Source organism: Misgurnus anguillicaudatus, chromosome 13 (genome assembly GCF_027580225.2).
Source record: "Misgurnus anguillicaudatus chromosome 13, ASM2758022v2, whole genome shotgun sequence".
Classification (NCBI taxonomy): domain Eukaryota; kingdom Metazoa; phylum Chordata; class Actinopteri; order Cypriniformes; family Cobitidae; genus Misgurnus; species Misgurnus anguillicaudatus.
The window spans coordinates 10,892,099-10,917,805 of NC_073349.2; the positions used below are offsets into that span (position 1 = coordinate 10,892,099).

Sequence of the window (25,707 nt, forward strand, 5' to 3'; positions counted from 1 at the left end):
TATATATTTAAAGAACATTTTCTGGGAGGTATTAAAAATTTGTGTTGAAACACTGGTGTGGAAAGAGTTAAGGAACTATGAGGTCATTATTTTTGGAGGTCTTGTCTGTCCATATTTGACTAAATATGGCCACTTGGGCTAAAATGACCCTCAAATATCCCTTAAAGAAATAGAAAAAATACCTGGTTAATGCACTGCAAGCTCTCTCTCTCTCTCTCAGTCATGTATAATTCATGTGCATTGACTCCTTATACAGGGTAAACATGCTTACTGTGGTCCACTGCGGGTTGTATCTATATGTACACACTGAATTCGATAGCCATAGACAAGACATGCTCGCAACATTTAACACTTTTGACAAGGACAAGGTTTGGTGGCAGGAGAGCTTGATGGCAAGGTAATCTCTTGTTGTTGTTTAGTGGGTCTTACTGCTCTACAGAGAAAGCAATTTTAGAAAGGATAAAAGAATAATCCGCCACGATACAGGGATTATCACAGAGAATGACCTTTATTTCAACGCTAAGCATCGGGTGATTTTCAAGTACTTTGGCCATGGATTCATCTGATTATTGTTTGAATGCCTATTTAATCTTGAAGAGCTTTAGATGGAGGAATGCCAATTCAACCTTAAACTCTGCATAACTTCAATGCGTAACTGATATCGTGAGCAAGAATCTCACGAAATTTTATGTTACTTATTCAATGGGCACTGATTGTCAGGTTATATAAAAAGGGCTTTTTCACAAGACAATCTGTTATTATTTTCGCACTCTCATGTAGGTGTATATTGTAGGTGGAACATGGTAGACATTTTTAAAGGATTTTCACACAGCTCTGCTATATGTTGTCATATATATAAATACACTACCGGTCAAAGGTTTTGAAACAAATGTTAAAGATGATCTTAAAAATCATTTAATCTAAAGGTGTATGGTTAAATGCTTGAAATTACTTTCGTAGACAAAAAATATACCTGTGCCAACTTTTTTTCTTTAATTATTTTTAAAATAAATCACTTTATACTAAAGGAAGCAGCCAATATGAGCCCAGATTAAATGTGAACTTCAATATTCTTTAAAGGAGCAGTGTGTAATTTTTAGAAGGACCTCTTGACAGAAATGCAAAATAATATACAAAACTATATGATCAGGGGTGTATAAAGACCTTTTTATAATGAACGTTATGTTTTTATTATCTTAGAATGAGACGTCTTTATCTACATACTCCCCTTATGTGGAAGTCGCCATTTTGTGCTGCCATGTTTCTACAGAAGCCCTTAACGGACAAACTTTTTTACTAAATTGTCTCGGTCAATTACATGTTTTTCTGGTGGCAGCTACCGTAGCTTCTCTATGCATTTTAAAAGCGAGGGCTGAGCAGTGGACTGAGCCGTTGGATGCAATTCGCAGCATCACTACTTGATGCCGCTACAATTTACACACTGCACCTTTAAAATTCATCCTAAGGTAAAACGTCAAGAAGCTTTATGATAAAATTACACCAGTATGGTTTTGCAATGCAAAAACTTGTTCTTTATATATTTTTTAAATTACAGAACAATAATAAACTCATACAATCTATGACATAACAAAATTGTATGTTGTAAAACCATCCAAAATAAATCAAAACTTTTTATTTTATCATCTGCATGCAGTCACCCTTTGCCTAGAAATTGCAAAACCGAACTTGATCATTGTTAACATTTCAGTCAAGTATTTTTAGGGATGCACCGATACCAAGCTTATGTACTTGTACTCATACTCGTAAATATACCCCGATACCAATGACCGATACCTCACGTGACGTACTTTATGACAAATTTGATTGTCTTGTTGACTGTTATTTCTTTAGCACTTTGATAACTTTGTGACAGGCAGGTACAAATTTCATGCATTACGTCCTTGGTTTTGCCCTTTGGAGCTTATTGGATACTGTAAAATTTGGGCTTTGAAAATTTGTGGTGATAAGCACATAAGAATGATTTGTTTTTTCATATTATGAGTTGAAGTTGTCACATGAAAAAAAACAGTACAACAGGCATTGGTATCGGCGAGTACCAGGGAAATAATATCTGTACTCGTACTCAAACCTTAAAAAGTGGTATCAGTGCATCCCTACTATTTTTTAACTTTTGATTGGTTAGTTAGTCCAATGTGATTGACCTGCAGCCACATGTGTGGTAATATACGACAACAATGCATGTGTGATTTAGTATGCTTTCACTGACTTTCATGTGCATTATAATACATCAAGTACTGTATGTGTGATTCTGATCTAGTGACCCTCTTGTACTCATTGTAGTATTATAAGACATGTCACGGTCAAAGGAGATCTTTGGTTCTGGCTATAATAGTAGATGTTGTGCTCTCAGAAGCACTGTCCATCCCTTAATTGGTCCACTGTTGTATTGTGGAGATGGACGGAGCACAAGGTCATTGGTCAGAAGGCACTCTGAACAACAGCATGAACAGTATCAGGCTATTATTGAAGACAAAACTCTCTAAAAACTATCGGTTACCACCTACAGTACAATATAAAGCACCATTGGACTACTGCAGCATGTACATTTTTTAATACTTTGTTGGATGGTTAAATCAGAAAATGTGCAGAAAAATACAATAGAGAGATTAAGAGAGTATGTAGAATGGAAATGTAACAGTTTATTTAATCAGTTTTGCTGCCTATATGTCCGATTCATGAATACATGAATATAAAGGAAATGAAGAAATAAACGTGATTCTTGACAAATGACTTACGTAGGAATATTTTGCACAGAATATTCTACAACAAAGCCTTTAGTACCAACATACATATCACAGAGAAATTGGAATGAAATGCGCTAAAGAAAAATGTAAACAGAGAAATTCCAAAAATAAAAACACCTCTTATTTACATTATGCAGAATGCAAAAACAGCATTAAAAAATAAAGAATGCTTTACCTCTCGTGTATTTATTTTTAAATATAGCAAAAATCTTACAAAAATCTCATATAACAGCAGAAGGGTTGTATTCATACAATAACAATAAATATGGCTTGTGGGATTTACAAGCTGCTGTGACCCAGACATAATTCATACTGTATATTAATACACTGTAAAAAAAAGAGGATTTGTTGGTTCAACTTAAAAAAAAATCTCACAATTTTGAGTTGATTTGACTTAAAAATATTAGTTGACTCAAAACAATTTACTGTAAAAATATGGTCAACTAATATATTTGGGTTAACAACCGGGTAACTTATTTTACATTAACCCCTTGTGACGCAAATCCCTTTTAAGTGGGGCGGTGAAAATGTGATGTACACCTTCAAATTAATATAACTTAGCATTTTTTGGTCTAGAAGCCTAGTTCTTGTTTTACAGAAGACACTTTAGGGTTCTTCACAGAAGTGTCTGCAGGTGAAAATCTTAAATAAAAATTGTTACTGTGGGTTCACCCCAGCTGCGTTTAAGGCGTCAGATTCGCGTCTACCGCATCTAGTTTGTCGCTTGAACATTTTGAGTTTACTCGCTTCATTCGCGCATGAAAGCCGCGCATGAAATTCTAGTCATCGAGACATTTACGCGGAAATTTGCGTCATGGGAGGGGCATCTGCGACTCCACTCGATTGGTTAACGCAGCGCGTTTTTCCACCAAAGTTTCCCGTGGCGGCACTCAATTCGCGCCATTCGCCATTCAGAATCCCGTCTACCGCGCCGCGCTACAAGCCTCATTCACGCATCTTCACATTGACATCACTTGTGCTTGACGCCTCTACCGCAGCTGGCGTGAATGCAGCATTATAGCAGTTTACATTTATTTTAAGAAATAAAACTAATTTAATAACATAATCATTTTATAAATAATAATAAGTAATAATGCACATGAAGCCATAAGTCCCACGTAGTTGTGATCCAAATTTCAAGTTAAAATCACAAAAAAATTGGTTTGTGTCACAGTTTTTGTGGTTTTACCAACAACGGCCACTAGGTGTCACGGTTTGCTGCATACTCTTGTCACAAATTAATAAATTACTGTCACTGCATTCTTATTAATGCAAAAACGTTTTGAAATATATAAACTACATTCTTAGAGCTTTCCAATGATACATTGTTTGTCAACATTTCTGAAGATTTATAATAGGAAATAGTGTTATATATAAATAATAATAAATATGCATTCCTATGGGGGAAGTCATAACAAAAGGTCACATTATTTCTATAATCAGATGACCTTGAAATATGAAAAGTACATTCTGGGAGCTTTCCGGTGATATGTAGGTTGTCATGATTCTTTTAGGTTTAGTGTAGGGTTTTAGTGTTATAAATAAGTAAAAACAAATTTGGCCTACTTGTGGGCCCGTAACCTTTTAGAAACTGATTCTTACTATGTCATAATGTTCCCCAAATTGTGATGAAATATGAAAACTACACTCTCAGAGCTTTCCAATAATATAGTGTGTAGTAATTTTTAGGTTTAGGATAGGGTATTAGTAATACAAATATATAATATCGAAGTGGGCCTACCTGTGAACCCGTGGCATTTTAGAAAATGGCTGTCGCTATGTCATTCCTATACCAAAATGGTGAAATCTACACTCTTAGAGATTTCAAACGTTATACAGTTTGTCATGAATTCACATGCAAAACACTGAAGTAAAAGTAGGCGTCCCGCCGGTGGGACAGTGACATTTAGCAGGATATAAATGTTTTGAGGCACACTCTCTTCATAAATGAATCAATTACTCTCCCTACATAGTTTATTTTATAAAACACTGTTGAAATATGTATTCTAGAGGCTTAGACCTTTCCAATGATACATAGTTTGTCGAGATAGATAAAAATGTACATGCAAAATATTGAAGTAAACTCACGGGACAGCGCCACTTAAGGGGTTTTTAAACAAACAATTTTTACAGTGTATATGTGGATTTTTAATCAATTCTTCTTGAATCATCTAATTTTAGACAATAACAATACTAAATTGTACACAAATGGCTGGATTATTTTTGACCCATGTTGGGTAAATATTAGATACATGCTGGGTTAAGCCATTTTTAGAGTTTAAGCTTGCTAAAGAGAACAATATTGGGGGACTTGACAACCCTTAGACTGGTTGCATAAAACCAGCCTGAACTCACAAGAAATCATACATATTCTACGAGTTGCCTAATTCATATTAATTCGAAGTGTATCGTACAAAAAACATACAATTATCATAAAAATAAACACAAAACCCCACCCCTAACCCCCCAGTGAGGCAAATTGTACAGAAATGTGATCATATGAATTAATACGAATTAGCCACCTCGTAAAATACGTACAGTACAAACTACGTTGATAAAACTCATGAGACAATCTTGAATCTCACCATGCTATATATAAATATATATAAACAGTCTGAACATAATTGTTTTGTCTCATGGTGTCAGTACTTGGCTGAGAGGCGAGCAGAGAGGTTATGCGATTACACACACAAGCGAACGTGTAGCCGAAAATTGTGCTGTCAAGATATCAATTTTGTGACAGACCTTGAATTGCTTATTCTTCTTCTGCAGAAAAAGTGAAAGTTATCTAATCCAACCTTGCAATTCACATTAATTTGAAGGTGCACAAAGCAGCGTGTTTGTTTTGGTGTTAGACAAGCCTGCAAGTGAGGTTTAATAAAAAATGCTCTTTACTGTCATAATTTACCCAATAAAGAAAACTTTCACGATTTCACCATTACGTTGTTAAAATCATTTTTTTAAAATAGAGGTTTGGCATTGGCCGTAGATGCTTGACATGCCATGTTTATATACATACAAAATACAAATATACACAAATATAAAAGAGATTTGGAAGCTGCAGGAGATGAGAAAATATACTGAAAGGCACATGAAACTATTTTATGGCTTCAGAAGACTTGCAATAGAGTAATAAGGAGTATTTTTATGGTACTTTACGTCAATTTGGAAGTGACAACTCCTGGTGGTTAGCATTGGCTAAGCAACTTTTGCTCCACAAGCAACAAAGTCCATTATGGTGAGTAAACGCTGAACTATTCTTTTAACCTTTCGCCCTTCATGTTAACACTGTAAAGAATTAGCCATTCACGCATAAACAAACTCAGTCGCGCACACACACACACACACAAACATTTCTTTCTCCCCGTGAAGTCCCTTAGGTTAAACCAGCATCTTAATAAGTGAGAGGCGGGTATCCGTTCGCCTCCATCGACACCCTGCGCCTGTAATCCGAGTATTCACCGATGAACGACCCGTCTTCGTTGAACTCGCAGTCTTCGTCTTCCGATATAGTGGAGCTGTCTTCGCTGGGGCTGTCATCCTCCTTGATGCCTCCCAACAATTGCTGGCTTGTCTTTAATGGTTTTTCATCACTGTCAAACACAAAAAGAAGTCAGATTGAACTGAGAATGACAGAGATCAGACTAGAAGAGATTCGCAGACAGGAGGACGCTATCACTGCTTTCTGCTCATTCCTAATTGCGAAGGCTTCAAGGGCCGACAGCAATTGAAAATGCTCTCAGAACTAGAATGAAGCTGAATTGCGTTGGCTAGCCAATGAAATGGACCATCTTGAGAGACACAGCGTGTGCCTGTAGACAAACCGACTGTCAGGGTACATGAGTCCCGCGGCATGACGGGACGAACCAAAAGTAGCTGCCAAATTGCGAGCTGGCACGCTGCCAGCAAGCCGGTGTCTCTGTGAAGACGGGGGTCACATCGTAAGCTCCCAATTACTATGAGACACCACAATGTCTTGAGTGTGGCAATAAAACCAGACAGAAAATTTATTAGGATAAGCTGACATTTATCCTGCTTTAATTTGGGAAATAATAGTGCTGCTGACCACAGGCACATTTCAGAGTGCATTGCGTCAATTTTCAGAAACAGTGAAAAGTCAAAATAAAGGTGACACGCAATGCCATAGAAGAACTAGTTTTATTCATAGACTGTATAAAATATGGACATAGTATCAATTTTTGAACCCAAAAGATCGCTTGGCAGCCATCACTCGCGAATAAAAATGGGCAAAGTGGCGGGACGTGGGTGGAGCTGAGGTGCCTGGTTGCTAAAACCACACCCGCCTACATCGACGGTAGTGACAGCAGCAGCAATTTACCTGTCACTCAAGTGGCCACGCCCTTAACTATGCAGAACTTTAAGGCTTAATATAATTTAGAGGATGAGTTACAAAAAAATTCACGCCCTCACAGTTGTTATGACAGGCAAAATTATCTATATAGACACTTTGAACCAGGGTGTAAACATATTTATTTTTGCTGTAAAGTTGAGCATTTTAGCATGGGATTGACTCTCTTTTGAAGCCAGCCTCTAGTGGCCAGTTGATGAACTGCAGTTTACTGTTTTGGAATCCATTCAGCTGATCTCCGGGTCTGGCGCTAGCACTTTTAGCATAGCTTAGCATAATCCATTGAATCTGATTAGACCATTAGCATCGTGCAAAAATAACCAAAGAGTTTCGATATTTTTCCGATTTATTACTTGACTCTTCTGTTGTAACATCGTGTACTAAGACCGATGGAAAATTAAAAGTTGTGATTTTCTAGGCCGATATGGCTAGGAACTATATTCTCATTCTGGCATAATAATCAAGGACTTTGCCGCCGTAACATGGCTGCAGGAGACGCAATGATATTACGTAGTGCCCGAAAATAGTCCCCTGCTATTGAAAGATACTAAGGGGACTATTTTTGGCTGCTGCGTAATATCATTGCGCAAAGTCCTTGATTATTACACCAGAACGAGAGCACAGTCCCTACCCACATCTGACCAGAAAATCGAAACCTTCCACTTTCCGTCGGTCCTAGCACACGATGCAACCACAAAAGAGTCAAAATCAAAACAAGAAAAACATCGAAACCCCCTGGCTAATATTCTGTGTGATGCCAATGGTCCAATCAGACTCAATGGACCACGCCAAGCCACGCCAAAAGTCCCAGCGCCAGACCCAAATGGTAAGAATCAAATGTTTAACTCTAGGGGAGCTGGAAAACGAGCCTATTTTCAAAAAAAGTGGAGTGTCCCTTTAAGACTACATGAACTGAATTTAAAGGTACTTTGGTTACCTGTCCACACAGGCACTATTCGATCCGCAATTTGAGAATCGCACCTGTTGGTAAATTACGCTGTCAAACATTGACTTTGTGTACTGTATGTAGCCATATATCTTTGGTGTCCCAGAATGCATTGCGTTCTATTACAGTAGTACATCATATAAACGACATCAACGGTGTAACATGATAAAGCGGCTTTTCTATTCCCAAAAGCATAATAAATCAGTAGCCTCTTTGTGTGGGCCAGATAATGCAGTTTTGAAAGCCTATGGGGGCGACTGTCATATAGTAAAGCTGTTGAGGGACACACTTCCCTATCTGGTTTCTTCTGTTAGCAGATGTCTGCTGGTGTAACTCTCTAAACACAACCAGAGTAGAAATCAGACTTCCAGCCTCTGCTGAAACTGCATTTCTTTCCTGAGGGAGGAATAAAACAGGGGTTTCTGCGTCTAAGCGTAATGAGATGGAAACACATTTATGCGTATGTGAGCACGTATAGATGTGAACCGCACACGCGCCTTTCTCTGGCCTCTTTTCCTTCCAGGTTTTTAATGCTCTCTAAAAAAATGAGATGGATCAGGTGGTGTTGAGATCAGCAGTGTGTTGAGAGTCTCTCAGGATGAGGAGCTCTCTAAATACACCGAAAGATTTGTTTTAAAGCCGCAGGGGCTTAAACTAGCAAACAATAGTGGCATCTGTGCCTTAAGAGTTTTAGACGTTAGTAAGGAGAGAATAGTACACATGTTTGTGTACACATAGGGTTGCATACTTGCTTCTGCTTTGCCAGATTTTAAATATTATCCCTGGATCAACATTCCTATCAACACATCTCTATCCTCGGATATTAGGTGTCACTGTGTGTCTAAAGCAGGTGCAGGTTATACAGCAACAAAATTATACAGTGTTGCCCATCTCTTTGGTATAAAATCCTAAATTAAGTATCTTATGATTTCAATCTTTGTCATGATCTTACTCAGTCAATATTAACTCTTTCACCGCCAGCGTTTTTAAAAAAAGTTGCCAGCCAGCGCCAGCGTTTTTCATGATTTTCACCTGAGTTTAATGCCTTCCAGAAAATGTTCTTCTTTAAATATATAAACATACAATATACCAAATGAAAGAACAGACCCTCTGCTTTCAAACAAGAAAACCCCCGTTTCATCCTACCTTCAGTGGTTCTTTTATAATCAGCTGTTGAATATGGGTAGGTTTCTGCAAAAACACCACATTTTGAGCAAAAAGCAGAGATAATTCCATTTTTTTGACGGACTTTTCATAGAGATCCCATTCAGAGCGATCTTTAAACAGACACGAACATGCAGCCGCTTGCCATAGGGCAATACTACCGGTTTTAAAAAGTTGCGGAAGGTGGATAATACCTAGTGGATAATAGCGGTATTGCGGAAAGACAGAAATACTCGTCATTGGCGGGGAAGCATTTTCTCTTGATTGACGAGATATTTCGTCAATGGCGGTGAAAGAGTTAAAGAAATATTTCACTAGGGCTGGGTTTCGATTCAAATTTCAAGAATCGATTCGATTCCGATTCTCAAGATCTTGAATCGATTATCATTGTTCGATTCGATTCGATCCGATCTGATCCGATCTTCGAGATTTAGATAAGTGTTTTTGAAAAAAAGCCCAAAATGGTGCCAGATAGGGGTGCATGGAATGACCAAAAATCTATTCCATGAGTCATTTTATCAGTATATTTCATGGTATACATGTTTTTCAGTTTTTTGGATTATAAAAATGTGCAGTTATTTGCCACTCACTATAGCTTTTAACTGCTCACCACAGTTTTAAAATATGGACAATTTAAAGTAAATAATGTTAAAGTGGAAATGCCCAGAGGATAACAACAGATTAAGTCTTGATAGACAGAATCTTGTTTTTAATTGAGTTATTAATATTATAGACTATTGAAGCTATAGTATGCATTGTATTTTGTATTTATGCATACATTACATTAAAAATAGGCAGTATGTAAAATGAACAGGTATAAAGTTATGCACAAACCTACAGACAGGATAAATACCTGTATATGAGAGACGGACCTCTATATAGATATTATGATGGGTGCTGATGTGATGAAGTCTGTTTTAAGGTCTTGACGCTCTTTACTTGCGTCTCTTTCTCGTCTTTCTGAACAAATATGTTTGTACTATAAGCAAATTAGGCGTCAAACTACATCGCTCCAGCAGCGCACGTGTCACTGATATAAACGCGAGTTTTGTCTTAGCTTGCTTAAAGTTCAGAAACCTTTACAACTATTAGCATTATTTGTAAGAAGAACTCTTTATTTGGCGCCTCGTTGCGCGCGCCTCAAGAAACCTCTGCCCGTCAGAGACCGGCTGCATGAGCACAGAGGGAGGGAGAGAGAGAGAGAGAGTTTCACTGGAGACCCGCGGTGGATTCACTGCATGGCGCTTATTATAAAAATTACACAAATAACTCGTTCATTTGTTATGAGTGGATTATTTTACATGTAGATCGCAGCTTTGAGCGTTTCTAGAGTTTTCAAAACAACCGCTTGCTTAACGTTCCTGACCGCTATGTTTGTTGTTTTAATGTCCTTCCACCTCGCGCGCATGCGTGAATTCAATGACGCGGCAAGTTTAAGTTATTAATTATTAAATCGATTCTCTAAGTTACGGATCGATCTTTAGAAATTAACATGAGAATCGATTCAGAATCGGTGAATCGATTTTTTCAACACAGCCCTATATTTCACTTTAAAAAAAATCCTGAAAATTTACTTTTTTTTTTTTTTTTTTTTTTTGAAAGCAGAGGGTCTCTTCTTTCTTTTGATATATTGTTTGTTTATATATTTAAAGAAGAACATTTTCTGAAAGGCATACAACTTTTGTGAAAAACATAAAAAATGCTTGCGCTGGCTGGCAACTTTTTTTTTAAATGCTGGCGAGGAAAACATTAAAGATATCAAGGTTATATTTTCACAAAACATTATTTACATTTTATGTAAAAAAACAGTAAATCACAAAAAATGATTTTAGTTAGGTTTTTACATACTGTATTTGGTCACAGGTACCTGATATTACAAACATACTACATGCTAAACTCAGTACTCAACACAACTACCAACACAAACAGCTACACTATAGACTTTACAGTGACTAAACAGCCATCTAGTCCTTCAGTACCTCTATCTGTAATCTTAGTTTTTTCCCATTATGTGGCTCCAGGTAAGTGTCATGTATGTAAAGTTTGTATGCAGGAGAGAAAGGCATTAGGAGATGAAGTCATTGAAAATCACTCAGATAAAGAACTTGCATTAAGATCTAAAACTGAGCTATCACTTAGTCTCTCTGACCTGCAGTCGCATGGAGCATCCTCGTTCATGCCGTGAGATTCCGGATCAGCCGGAATGTTTTCCTTTTCCTTTACTGCAATGACAAAAGACAGACAGAGCACTTTTAAAATAGGATGTACGATGTGTTTGAATATAGTGGATTACTTATGCAGTGTTTTAAAGTGTAAAATGATGTAAAACCTCCTACCTAATAATGTTATTCATCATAATAGATAATATTGATGTCTACCTGGATGCATTTTCAAGCCAATGCTGAATAAACAGTGAATAAATCACTAAGACACTTCATTTGTGCAGTCAAAACTAGAAGGATTTTATAAAATATTTCCATTTTGTTCTGTACTGTATAGACACAAATCAAGGACACCGACTGCCGTTTAGAAAAATGCTTTGAATGGCTTTAGATGAGAAACTGACGAATGGCTCAAAGAAAAGTGTTTATTCTTTATAGCTGGGCAAGGTAGCATTGCTAACAGTCAAGAGTGGTATTTAATACTTTCTGGCCATTCATTGGACTCCTTCATTTGACATTAAAAAGAACTTTAGTAATTTGAAAAAGTAAAATGATGCTGCAAATTGTTTCTAAACTATTTCTACTGGAGGTTAAAGGTAGGCAAATTTGTGACATTGACCATGTTAACTCTGAACAAAAGGTCAGATTTGCTTTCTTCCATTGAAGCGTTCATATGCCCTTTGAAACCTTATCAGATCATGCTGGGATAACACGGATCATCAGGTTTTGCAAACCTGTGAAGTCCGCACCCGCTCGAGTGCATGCTGCTATCACAGAGTAAGGGGGACATGCAGTATAGCACTAATATCAAGAAATCCAGCAAAATCCTGTTCATTTTAAAATGTAACTTGTTATGATAAATATTTAAATTAGTATTTTAAAAATTATGCATAATGCAGCACTTTTACTTGTGGTATATCAGCAGGCCCGGATTGGCTAATCGGTAGGACTGTGAGAATTCTTAATTAAATCTATTTAATGAAAACTCACCTTTTTTTGAAAAAATTTTTAGTTTTATATATGAATTAGATGTTTTCTTAAGTAAAATGCAAATTTGAAAGTGTATTATATAACTGTTCTTTTGACACAAAGTAGGCTTAAATTTGAAAATTTGGAAATATACATGATCTCAGTAGGGGAGAGCAGGGGTGAAAGTACCATTTTTCAGAAAAACTTAATTTTAAAATAAATGTTTTAGACAGAGATATATTTTTGCTGTGGTCCGTAACTCACAATTGTTGTCTATCAATACCAGGAGGAATTTTGAAAAAAATGTAAAATGACTTCTGTATAATTTCACTTGGACGAAAGTAACACACAGGTGGATCAAAAGTAACACAACAAAACAAGATAGATTTCTGTGTTACACTTGTTTTTAGTAAATACACATGACAATGACCTTGTTAATATGTAACTGCAAACATATTTTGTCATTTATTGTTGTAAAAATAATGAAAATACTTAAATTGTTGAGAATAAAAAAAAAATGTCAACAGTTTGAACACTTTGAAATTAAATCAAATTAGAATAATATCCATTTTCAACATATACAACAGTATTGGCAGCGGGACAAAAGTAACAAGAGTTACATTCGTGCCGAAAAGATCTCCTCAAATTTAAACCCGATTAACTTTTATTTTGAAAAACTCAGAGAAGTCAAACTTCAGGATGTGTTAGTGCAGTGGTTTTCAAACTGGGGGCCGGGAGATGGTGCCAGGGGGGCCCCAGTTTTATGACATTTTATAAAATACATTCATTTATCATGAATTCTGTGTAATTAAACCTAAAAAATAATAAGCCAACTAACCAACAGCACTACTAGGTATAGGTTATATGCTATATGTTTTGTTTAATTAAAATATTACATTTTAAAACATTTAAGACATTTTATTTTTGTCATACATTTTCTTTCGGGGGGCCGCGAAAAAATGCACTGTACACAAGGGGGGACGCACGCTGAAAAAGCTTGGGAACCACTGTGTTAGAGCAGGGGTTTTCAAACTTTTTGTGTGTGTGGACCACTATTTGTAATCAAGAATTTTCGCGGACCACCTCATAATACTCATAATAAAATATGTCTACACAAAGGGCTGAATTTATCTGCACTAGTGTTGGGCGATATGCCCTATTTTCAGATCGTCCTATTGTCAGCCTGTGAAATCGGCGATACACGATAGTATCGGAGGCCATGGCAGACGTACGCGAGAGTGAGAGAGAGGCGCTAATATGCAGCGGGTCATATTTTAAACAAAAAGTAAAGTTTGCCTCAGCTCGCATGAAACGCATTAAACTGAACAAATACATAAGGATTACTAGTTTAGTTTATGTTTAGACTTTGGACAGACGCGAGAGCGCGTGCACGTGAGACAGAGAGAAGCGTAGCTGCTCATGACACGTGGCGCTGGATTTAGTGGTAGGAGACCAAGACGCGCGCATTAAGTGCAGGTACGTGCAAGAAGGAATTCTCTCTTTACAAGCTCTCCACGTAAAGTGAAGCCCACAAACCCTCATGTGAGGAAAAGCATGCATTGTGTTAATATAAAACTATGATGATAATAATAATAATAATAACCATTCGCCAACTATCGTCATGACTATCGTCATGAAAGCCTGCCATTGGCGATATGTCTGAAGATCGTCGATACACGATACTATCGTCTATCGGCACAACCCTAATCTGCACTTCTAAATAGGCTTACTAGCACTAAAACTATAACTGGTCATCACATCAGTACAACAGATTCTTAAAACATAAAAATGTATTTTTCTTAATAAAAAATATTCTTTTATATTTTATTTTGCCTTTACATGGACTGCCTGCAGTACCCTCATGGACCACTAGTGGTCCGCGGACCACAGTTTGGGAATAGCCATGTTAGAGCACTAAATAACCTGTAGATTAATCATTACTGTAACACATGAAATCAGAAACACGTTAAAAGAAAAAATTACTGCTTTAGGAATTTACTTATCATGGTTGAAAACATCTTTCTGGATCTACACGTGGAAAGCGGTGAGTAAATAATGTGATATTTGTCAGCTCTGTCAAGGGTTGCGTGCTAAAGATGCTGTCATAGTTCGGGATGCAAATGTTATTAGGGCTCAAAGAAAATTGCTTTGGTACGGTTCTCCTCTACTTTTTCAACCCAACAGGTAATCTCAAGACCCACCATTTTTTAACTCTTTCCCTGCCATTAATGAGTTATCTCATCAATCAAGAGAAAACATTTCCCTGCTAATGACATTTTGTTCTTTCATTTGATATATTTGTATGTATATATTTATAAAATAAAATCTTACTGCAAGGCATTTGAAAATCACAAAAAAATGCTGGCAGGCAACTTTAAAAAAAAGCTGATGGGGAATGAGTTAAAAATAAAAATATAGGGGAAAACACAAACACATTTGTTCCATTTCAGTAGTTTTTGAATAAGTTTACTTGAATAATATTAAAATACTGCATGGTAGGGCTGCAAAATTATCAAAAAATGTTTAGGGTACTGAATTTGCATTGAATTGAAAATGATATGTTTGAAAAATACAATGAATTGCAAACCTGCAGAGAACAGTGCACTATTACAGACTTATATAAGCTACTGAGGATTTAATTATATTATTTTAATATAGTCAGTCGTGAACTAAAGTGGGCCGGTCTAAGGCATGAAACTCCAGGGCTGAAAATGAGTCCCACTCCAGCCCGGTATCCCAACAAGCAGTTTTGTGTTTAAAAGTCGTCCAAACATAACCACGCAAAATTTGGGCTGTCAGTGAAAATATAATAGATGAAACCAAAACCTTGTAATCACTGTTGACTTTGCGTACATGATGGAATTTCATACATCTCAATTTTTTTGGCAAAAACGACATGCGAGTTTCTTTTGTAAAGAAGTGGGTTACTCATAGCCAGACTATATTTGGTCTAATAATAGTTAACCTAGACAAGTGGTTTTCAACCTTTTTCACTTTAAGGCCCCCTTGTTGCACACAACAATATTTGAAGCCCCCCTCAGTGACAATTTTTCCAAATACTAGAGCTTGCAATGACAAGACAGATGTACATTCGCTCTTAAAATGGCCAACAATGTAAAATGTTTTTGCTTATTTTAATGCTTGTTTTGTCTTATTTTGAATAATTTTAAGTCATCTTGAGGTCCTCTGTGGGCCCTGCCCCCCTGGTTGAGAAACACTGACACAGACGGTGAAATGACGGTTATTGCTTGCAGGTATGAGACATTTGAATCCCACTTATATGCGTATGAGCATTAGGGCGACTATATTGTGCATAATGGATATTACATCTGTTTTACATATCCTGCGTCTCTGACACGAGCAGTGTGTACTCATTTTGTCACCAATGTTATTTACACCGTGCTATAACATTTGGCTATCACTGCATTTAAATGTATATCAATTTTAGATCAATTTAGTAATGATTTTCAATGACCCACTTCCGAAATCATTTCATCATCGCTGTTATTAGAGCAAATATTTAATAGTAACAAGCAAATCGAGCTGCATCTGTGTTATGCTGCAGTCACTAGACATGAGGGCAGGATGCGTGAAACTGACCTTAGGCTAACAACAGGTGATGACAGAACCTCACAACATGAAAGCTAAACAAAAGCACCATGCTAAGGTCAAGACTTTGTGACCACAGAGTGTCGAGAGCTCTGGTGCCCTTAAATTACATAGCCATGGGAGCTCGCTGTGACCTTTGAAGCTATTTGTGTCTTACTGGGTACTTGCCGGCTTTTTTCTTGAATACGAAACAGGCGATGAGGGCGAGCAGAGTTAGCAAAGCCATCACACACATAATTCCCACAAGCCACTGCTGGGATGCCGGTACAGTCCTACTTAAAACTGCAAGAAAAATCACAGAAATGTACAATTCATGTCAATGTAATATTAAAAATTAGTAAATAAGATGATTATGATGATGATGATTTCCCCAAATGCCGTTTTTTTTTTTTACAAATATTGCATTATATTGATGTTACAGCCAAAACCCAAAAAAACTTTATGTTGAAGAGCATCATGAGTGTGGAAATGAACCATTTTAGTTTACAAACCCTTTAAAAAGTCGTCCTTTATAATAAGGAAGTTTTGATATAAAATGTAAGGTAATGAGATGAGATTTTAGATGACGTACTATGTCAACCTCCGTTGCTATTGATCTGCTGTAACTTCTTACCTTTCCTGGTCTTGAAAACATCCTCAAAAATACTAAAGTCATCAACCCTGCGTGAAGCCAGCAGGCGAACCCTGTATACAGTTCCTGGGCTGAGCCCTTCAATGAGGTGAAAACCTTTAGATCTGTTTACAGCTTCTGAAATCTGCCAGACACCACCACCTGAAGGAATAACCGCATAAGCACTTACAACACAGCAGCCAGAGCAGTAAAACCCGTGATAGTGCCAAGCGAAACGTTTAGAAAAAGTTTAGAAAAGTTAACAAAGAGAAAGTTAAGTATATTACACTGTATAGCCAAAAGTATATGGACAATCACACAGTAGGGTTTATTTAAACTGTTGTAGTCTTCTAGCAAGGGTTTATGCAGGATTGACTTCAAAAATATGGAGCAAACGTTTTGCACAACGGCACTGTCACTACATTCCCAAACTATTGCCATTAATTTAAAAAAAACATAGTTTTCCCTCATTGCATGTTATAGCGTTAAAGGGGTAGTTCAGCCAAAACATTTTACCTACTCTCATGTTGTTACAAACCTGTTTAAATATCTTTGTTCTGATAAACATAGAGGAAGAACCAAACTGATCAGAGCCCCCATTGACTTCCAGAGTATTCTTCTACTATGGAAGTCAATGGGGCCTCTGATCAACATTTCTCAAAATATCTTCTTTCGTGTTCATCCAGACATAGAAATTTATACAGGTTTATAACAACATGAGAGTAAAAAAAACAGAATTTTCATTTTTGGGTGAACTATTCCCCTAAACCTGAAGGGGCTGGGCTGAACTTAACAACGTTAGCTTGACCAATGGCAACATTTAAAATCATTCCCCACCATTGACGAGTTATCTCGTCAATTAAGAGAAAACATTTGCATGAAAAAAAATTGTTCCTGATGAGGTTTTATGGTAATCTGTAATACCGCGATTATCCACTAGATCTTAACCAATTTAAAAAAGCAAGAAATAATTTATTAATTTTACACTCTGTGTATGTTTTGATAATCGTTCTGAATCTGATCTCTAACAAAACAATTCACAAAAAAATGCAATAATTTCAGCTTTTTGTTAAAAAATTTTTTTGAAGAAAAATACCTATATTTAAGAGTTTATAAACAGAGAATAGGATGAAACGTTTTTTTTTTCCCGTTTTGTTTGTTTTTTTGTTTGAAAGCAGAGGGTCTGTTCTTTCATTTGATATATTTGTATGTTTATATATTTTTTGAAGAAAATCCTGGAAGGCATTTTGTGAAACTTTTGTTAAAATCACAAAAAAATGTTGGTGGGCAACTTTAAAAAAATAAGGCTGGCAGGGAATGAGTTAAGTTTAGGAGTAGGACTAAACCTCTAAAAGTTCAAATAGCTAACAAATTTTAATAAAAAAGGAAATAAAGCCGTATTCATAAAAGGAAAACAAATGTAAAATTATATTTTATAAAATTAAAAAAAAGTATGATGAATAAAGGTAAATAAAGGAAAAATGACTTAATTAAACAAATACAAATACTTTAAAAATTAACTGTAGATCTGAATGTATTTTTAGTATAAAATGTAGTTTTTATAGTTTGTTTTTATATAATTTAAACTTTATTTTTGTTTTTATTTATGGAAATATTTAAATACAGAAATTAAAACATATGTGAAAAATAAATATAAAAATAAATAAATGCATCAAAATAAAACTATATAATTTAAAAAAGATCAAATAAAATATATAAGAACATATTTTTTATATATTAAAAGGTAATGCAAATAATTAATTTAGGACAATTAAAATGTGTAAAAATAACAAATATTTTTTTAAATATTTTTATTTGTTTAATCAAATAATTTACTAATTTATTTTCCTATTATTATTATTATTATTAATAATATTAATATTATTTAATTACTGCAGGTTTGGTCCTTGTTTGGGCCATTATTTCATTATTTGAGCAATTCTGCTCTGTGGCACAAAATTTACAGACTTTCTTTAACACTCATGTACACTGACATTAGTACATACTTTTGGCCATATAGTATTAAACACTACAAATACAGCACACAGCTACAGTAGCTTAATGTGTTAAACATTATTGTGTTCCAACCGAAGCTGATATTGAATGCTAAAATAAAAGGAATTTCTTACGTTCATTCATTATGGCAACATAAAGCTCTGAATCAGAGCCTCCTCTTGTGCTCCAGTGGATTCTGGCAAAGGTGTCACTTACAAACGTGGAAACGTTGAGCACAACTGAGAGAGAGGAGGGAGAACAAATGATAGAAAAGATAGAGATAAAGAAGTTGAATGACCACTGAAGAAACCCAGTACAGCCCTTTAACCATCAGAGTAACAGCAGGATATTGAAATGATACCTTGATACTTCAAGATAAAAACATTCCTAAAGTCACCATGAAACATTGCTCAGAAATGTGACAGGATATTCAATGAGACCAAAACCTATAATAATATCCTTATTTTTTATCCCCTTCTTGTTGTGAAACTTTGCATATACTGAATATATAATAGGGATGCATTTACAAATAGGAGGGATTTCATGTTGACTTTGAATGTTTATTTTATGCAGGGATAAGAATGTTGAAATATGAAGCAATGACGATAGTCGTAAGGAGATGAATGAATGGATAACTAAAGTAGGAAAAGATTCAGTGTCTGTATTAGATGAGGTGAAAGAGAAAGGATACCCTGCAACAGAGAAAGATTTCAGACCTCATGCATTACCCTGTAGATATATTATAACTTAAAACCTATTTAATGTATATTTAATATGTCTAAAGTCTTTGTGCCAACTACAAGCCGCATTATTGCATTAATGATCCCCTTGCATTATTAAATGGTTACAATTTTGATAAATCATCTATGATATCAATAACTGATCAAAGAAATACAACTATAATCTTTTAGAAAAAAAATTAATGTAAATAATGAAATTTGCATCAATGTTTGGTTTAATGTTAAAAAAACTGTCTGTTCTGAAGGATCGTGGAAAGCAGAAAAAAATGGAAAGAAAATAAAAAGCAACTGACCATATAGTTGTTCAGAATTATGACACTAAAATGCTTAAATTGAGGAGACAGTTTTTTGTTGTCAAATCAATATTTTGATGCAAATTCATTTGGCGCCTAGCAGTTGTAAAAGTTGCAAGGTAAAAAATAAATCACCCACACTAGGCTTACTTTCAATAGTCATAAATTTGATTTTTGCCTACCAAAATTTGTTTTATGGGCTGCCAAGAGAATAAAAGCATTTAGAAATACCAAAATGTTTCCTATTCATCCTATGTCATACTAATCATATATTTATATATAATAATGCAATGCTTAAATTTAAGTACATTTTGTTATGTTAGTAGAAAACATATTTTGGTCACAAGACAATTTTACCACCTGTATATATCCAGCTTTTGTCCAGTAACCAAAACTGCAATAAAATTCTCAACTGTCTAGCATTGACACTCACTACACCTTATAATTGTATTTGTTCATAGCACTACGAGTTCACAGCTGGTTGAATAAATTGTTCCTGGCAGATGCAAGAGGGGTTTAGGGGCAGGGTTATTGATTTGCAGAGAAACTTTTTAAAAGACAAAGTAAATGCTAGCAGAAGTCAAGGCGATGACAATGAACAAGAGCTGTCAGTGTGTCAAAGTATATAGTGCTGCAGGGATGTCATATTTTTGTAGGCTAACCCGGTAGTTATTGGGATACTAGTTCCCTCGCAAAAAAAAAAAATTGTTTCCATAGACTTTTGGATTATCCCAAAAATAATCTCTGTGTTTAACAAAAGTTTATGACACACTTTTTGTCCAACAAGTTTGAACACAACTTTTATGAATTTTGTTAAAATTCGACTTTTTATAATTCTAGTAAATGCATTTACACATTAAAATGTATTACATTTGTATTCATCTGTGAAGATTAATGTCTTTTTCGCAAGGGAACGTCTCGGTTACGGATGTAACCCTCGTTCCCTGAAGGAGGGAACGGAGACGTCACGTCGTGACCGACGAATTGGGGAGCTCGCTTAGAGAGACCAATCTGCTTCGAATACTACTAAAACGCCAATGAACTTGGCATTGAGATATTTGCATAATGCTGGCGCCGCCCCGCCAGGTGCGCATATAAGGCGCACGTGCAAATAGGGAAATCAGCTTCTATTCGCTGAGAAAGCCGGAAGGTGACCGGCCTAAACAGCAGGTGGCAGCACCTGTGGCGACGGGACGTGACGTCTCCGTTCCCTCCTTCAGGGAACGAGGGTTACATCCGTAACCGAGACGTTCCCTTTCAGTCGGTCACTACGACGTCACGTCGTGACCGACGAATTGGGAAACCCTACTAAAACGCCACTAGGGGCTGACCTCTTCCAGTGTCTGCTTAAAGCCCTCCGGTTCCACTTAAGGATAGGAGAATTAGGTTTCAAGGCAGAAGGCCGGGCACTAGATGTTCCTTTAACCCCACAGTAGTGCCAGCGACTGGGAAGCGCCCTAACTGAGCGGTATAGGGACGCTGCGGAAGCCACCGCCCCGTTAAGGGCTAATGGTGGACGAAAGTCAACCGTAGTTGAGGTATAAATGACAGCCGTGGCTGTGTAAGCAAAGCAGTGCTCTGCTAAGGGAAACGTGGGCTGGTAGGATTAACCCCACGGAATAATACTCACAAAGGAACCCGTTGGGACACAATGTGGGGCCCTGGCCAAACACGTAGGTTTGTAAGAATACAGCTAGTGAAAGGCTGACAGCCAATGCTCCGCAACAAAGGCTGTCAAGGCAGTGGAGAGAGCAAATCAAACCATTACGCATTTTTGCTCTGTTAGCCTTCCATACTGAAACTCAATTTGGAGCCTCAGTCGGAGGCTGCAAGCCGACTTGCGAGTCTGCTCTCCGTGTCCTCCCTGGTGAGGACAGAACACGAGAGGATACAGGCTCGATACGAACATTGTAGAATCTAATGAACGTATTAGGTGTCGCCCAACCAGCAGCTCTACAGATGTCTGTTAGCGAGGAACCACGAGCTAATGCCCAAGATGAGGCAACACTCCGAGTGGAGTGCGCTCTCAAATTAAGGGGCAAGGAATGCCCTGCAAATTATAAACCAGGGCGATAGTATCAACTATCCAATGAGACATCCTCTGCTTAGTGACAGCTTTCCCTTTCTGCTGGCCACCATAACAAACAAAGAGCTGGTCTGAGGTCCTGAAGCTTTGCGTGCGGACCACGTAGAATCGCAGTGCGCGTACGGGGCACAACAAAGCCTCGGTTGGGTTTGCCTGCTCCAAAGGCAACGCTTGCAAGCTCACCACCTTATCTCTGAAGGGAGTGGTGGGAACTTTGGGCACGTAGCCTGGTCTGGGTCTTCAGTGAGACAGCAGGACCAAACTAAAAGCACGAATCGTCAACAGAGAATGCATGTAAATCTCCTACTCTCTTCATGGAGGCCAATGCTAGCAGGGTCAGAGCTTTCATTGATAAAAACTTCAGACTCGCACACTGCAAAGGCTAAATCGGAGACCTGAAGGCTTCAGCACCATGGACAGGTCTCAGGAAAAAAGAGGGAGGGCGCGAGGGGTTTAGCCTGCGAGCGCCTCTTTAAAATGTAATAATTAAATCATGCTGGCCAACTGATCTGCCGTAGATAAGTGAGTGATGAGCAGAAATAGCGGCGATATCAATTTTAATGGCGGAGGGACAGCCTACCATCTAACCCATGTTAAAGATATAAAGCATAATGTTAAAGGGCATTCTCTGGGTCCTCGCGTTGCGAAGAGCACCGGGTGACGAAAAGGTTTCATTAAGCGCGAACCGCGTCGATGGTGTTAGATACCGCTTGCGATAAATCACCTAAACCTTGCGCGCGCTCAACGACCGTACATGGATATCCACAGGTCGGGGCGCGAGTGCCAAATGTGCCCCTTCCTAAGAAAGAAAGTCCTTCCTCAGGGGAATCCGCCAGGGAGGGCTGTCGCGAGGAGCATTAACTATGAAAACCAATTCTTGGTCGTCCAGTACGGACGATTAATAAAAAGGCTCTCCTCGTCCTGCCTGACTTTGCACAGTGTCTGCGCAATAAAGCTCACTGGAAGGAATGCGTATTTACGCACCCCCCGCGGTCAGCTGTGTGCCAACGCATCCACGCCGAGGCTGCCCTCGGTTAGTGAATAAAATAGGCGACAGTGGGTATCGTCCGGCGACGCAAACAGATCTATCTACGCACAACCGAACTTCTTCCAAATTAGCTGGACCGTCTGGGGGTGGAGTCGCCATTCGCCGGGGGCGCAGCTCGGAAGCGCGTACCGCTGTATTGAGCGATCCCGGGATGTAAATGGCACGAAGGGACCTCAGATGCTTCTGACTCCAAAAGAGGAGATGACGAGCGAGATGCGACAAGTGACGAGAGCTCAAAAACCGCCTTACCGGTAAATAACGCAACAGTCGCAAAGTTATCGGTGTCGACAAATACATCCTTCCCTCGCATCTCCATAGCGGAGCGTACAATTCCCAGATATACAGCGCACCGCTCGCGGCAGTTGGGGTGCTATGCACACCCCAGACTGCAGGCCCGTCATACGTGGCTGAACATCCCGTGCTTAGGGCATCGCATGCTACAGAATGCCAGGAGACCCCTCAGAGGCATATCTTGCTATCAGAAATGCTGGGTCTACTACGGGGAAATTTAAATGACACGCAGGTGTAGTGTTTACACAATGTATGCCGGTGCGCCACGCTCTCCTCGAGACTCGATCGTAAAGCCAACGCTGAAGCGGTCTCATATGACGCAGCTCGAACAGTGTCACGGCTGCAGCATGCTGTCATATGTCCAGGAGCTTCTGAAATTGTATCAGAGGGACCGCGTACTTCCCTCGAATTAAACCGAGGCAAGTCAGAACTGACTAGTTGCGCGCTCTTGTAAAACACGCCAATTAGTTGATCGAGTCTAATTCCATACTGAGAAAAAGGATCCTCTGCACGGGGCAAAGTTGCTCTTTCCCAGTCGACCTGATGACTTAAACGAGCGAGATGCCGAAGCATTAACTCTCTGTGTTCGCGCACGTCTGCCAAGAACGGGCTATTATAAGTCAACGTAAATAAAGCAGAATGCGAACAACGCTCTCTCTCTGATATTTTAATGCCGTGACTAACACTTTCATGGAGACACGGAGAGAGAGAGACAGCTCGAATGGTGTACTTAATATTAATATGCCCACCCCACGACGCAGAGCGAAAAAACGGTCTAAGGCGAGGGGAGATGGACACAAAAGTACACGTCTTACAGGTCTAAAGCTGCAATCGATCTGAATATTGAAATACGAGCCTCTGCGTTATCATCCAAAAAGACCACCTCCGTAGAGCCGGGCGTAAATCAAATCGATCGTAACCCACCGCGTATTTCGGGTACTATGAGATAAAGGCTGGAAAACCCTATCATCATATCATCATCTCGGTAAGAGGGACCGGCTCGATAATCCTTCGCCAGCAGGACATCGACTTATGCACGCAGTACATGTGCATCGGATACTTTCACTATAGTGAAACGAAAGCCCGAGAATTTCGGGGTTGTGCCGGTAATTGTATTTCGTAACCGAGGCGGATCGTGCGTAAAACCCAACGAAACGGGCTGGGAACTGAAGCCAAGCATCCAGGCACCGTACGAGGAGAATTAACGACACTACCAAAGTACCCGCGGTGGGGCAGCGAAGCGAGACAGGTGAGACTGCCGGTGCGTCTGCCGTGACAGCATAAGCATCACAGTATGTGTGTGTGTGACACTGACCTGAGCCCGCTGAGGGAAACGGTCGTCCGGTCTCCTCAGCTGAGGACGCAGACACCGAAGGGGTTGCTGGTGGTCCGGTCTCCTGAGTGGAGGGCTCGGACTCCTCAGAACACCCGCTGGCGATAGAGGAGAGGTAGGGTGAGCTGGTGTGTGCCCGCTCACGGCTCTCTCGATCCTCTGGAGACCTGGAGAGGGAAGAGGAATGCACTCTGTGTGTGGTTAGTGGGCACCGGCTAAACAGCCGGTGGAACATATGTAAACCAAGAATTGTCCACCCGACCCTCTATCGGGGGAAGGAGCGAATACCGTCTCCTGAAGAGTGATCCTCTGCCAATCCAGGTCGCCCGCTTACTGGCCACTTAAACTCCCGATTCACGGGAAGCGGCTAAGCGGGCGGGGCGAGCTGCTGACGACCGGTTCCCCCGCGCTGCCGAGATGGAGTCCGAGGAGGGGAACGGAGGTGGTCGCCGCAGGACGCCGACGGCGAGAGGCAGACTGAGGAACCGGCGTGGTGGTTTTTACCAAGGGCAGCTCTCCTTCGCCGGGGCGTGACCACAGAGATCGCCTCAGTCTGCGCAGCGGAGCTGTACGACTCCACGGCCTCGCCGAAGAGGCCGGTCTGTGAGACAGGAGCATTCAAGAAGTTGTTCTCGCCTGCGTCCGTCAGCCAGACACAGCCAAAGGTGGCGATCTTGAACCACTGTCGTGAACATCGCACGACTGAAGGTCGCGGCCTCCCTCGTAAATCCTTGGTGAACCCGTAGCAACGTTATTGCGTGCAGGGCTGAAGCCGCCTCTCCGCATGCCTGACGGACAGCGCCCGTAACCGGACGACTATCTACAAACACGGGAGGGAAGGGTTGGGTGGTCCCTCCAGGAACGCAGCTGCATCGCAACCCCCCGCTCCACTGAAGGGTCCCTGCCCTTAGCAGCTCCATTGGTGAGGGAGGTGAGGGGTGAAAGCTGAAGCTGAACGGCCGGATGGCCGCAAACCACGTCAGCTCTTCGTGCCGTCGGGAAGAAAGGCACAGGAGCAGAGGACCGAGAGGCCCGAGCAGCTCCGAAATACCAATCACGTGGGCGGTACGGTTCGGGCGGAGAGGGGTTAACCCCTCCAACTCTACCGTTACCGCCGCTCGAGCGGGCACGGCCGCCATCTCCGGAACGACTCCACTCCGGAGGAAATTTGGACACCCCTCTGATGCTGCAGAAGTGAACGGGACCAGAAGGAGGTCCAATGGATTCGGCAGACATCGTAGAACACGACTCTGCCGTCTCCACCGGAACCTCAACCGGCTGAGGATGAAAGGCCGGTAGGTGGAGGACGCGCCCTCCGTCCTCCTCA

The 25,707-nt window shown here is 39.4% G+C and overlaps 1 protein-coding gene across 1 annotated transcript in view; it reads right to left on the reverse strand.

Annotated features, from left to right (window-relative positions):
* Positions 1-2,640: 2,640 nt before the first annotated feature.
* chl1a (cell adhesion molecule L1-like a) overlaps positions 2,641-25,707 on the reverse strand; it is a 103,835-nt gene continuing 80,768 nt past the window's right edge. Inside the window, exons 26-30 of the mRNA XM_073875002.1 lie at positions 18,724-18,828; positions 16,598-16,756; positions 16,138-16,266; positions 11,394-11,463; positions 2,641-6,358 (exon numbers count right to left, since the gene is read on the reverse strand). Coding sequence (XP_073731103.1) covers positions 6,160-6,358; positions 11,394-11,463; positions 16,138-16,266; positions 16,598-16,756; positions 18,724-18,828 — 662 coding nt within the window. The 3' untranslated portion in view covers positions 2,641-6,159. The remainder of the gene's footprint in view (positions 6,359-11,393; positions 11,464-16,137; positions 16,267-16,597; positions 16,757-18,723; positions 18,829-25,707) is intronic.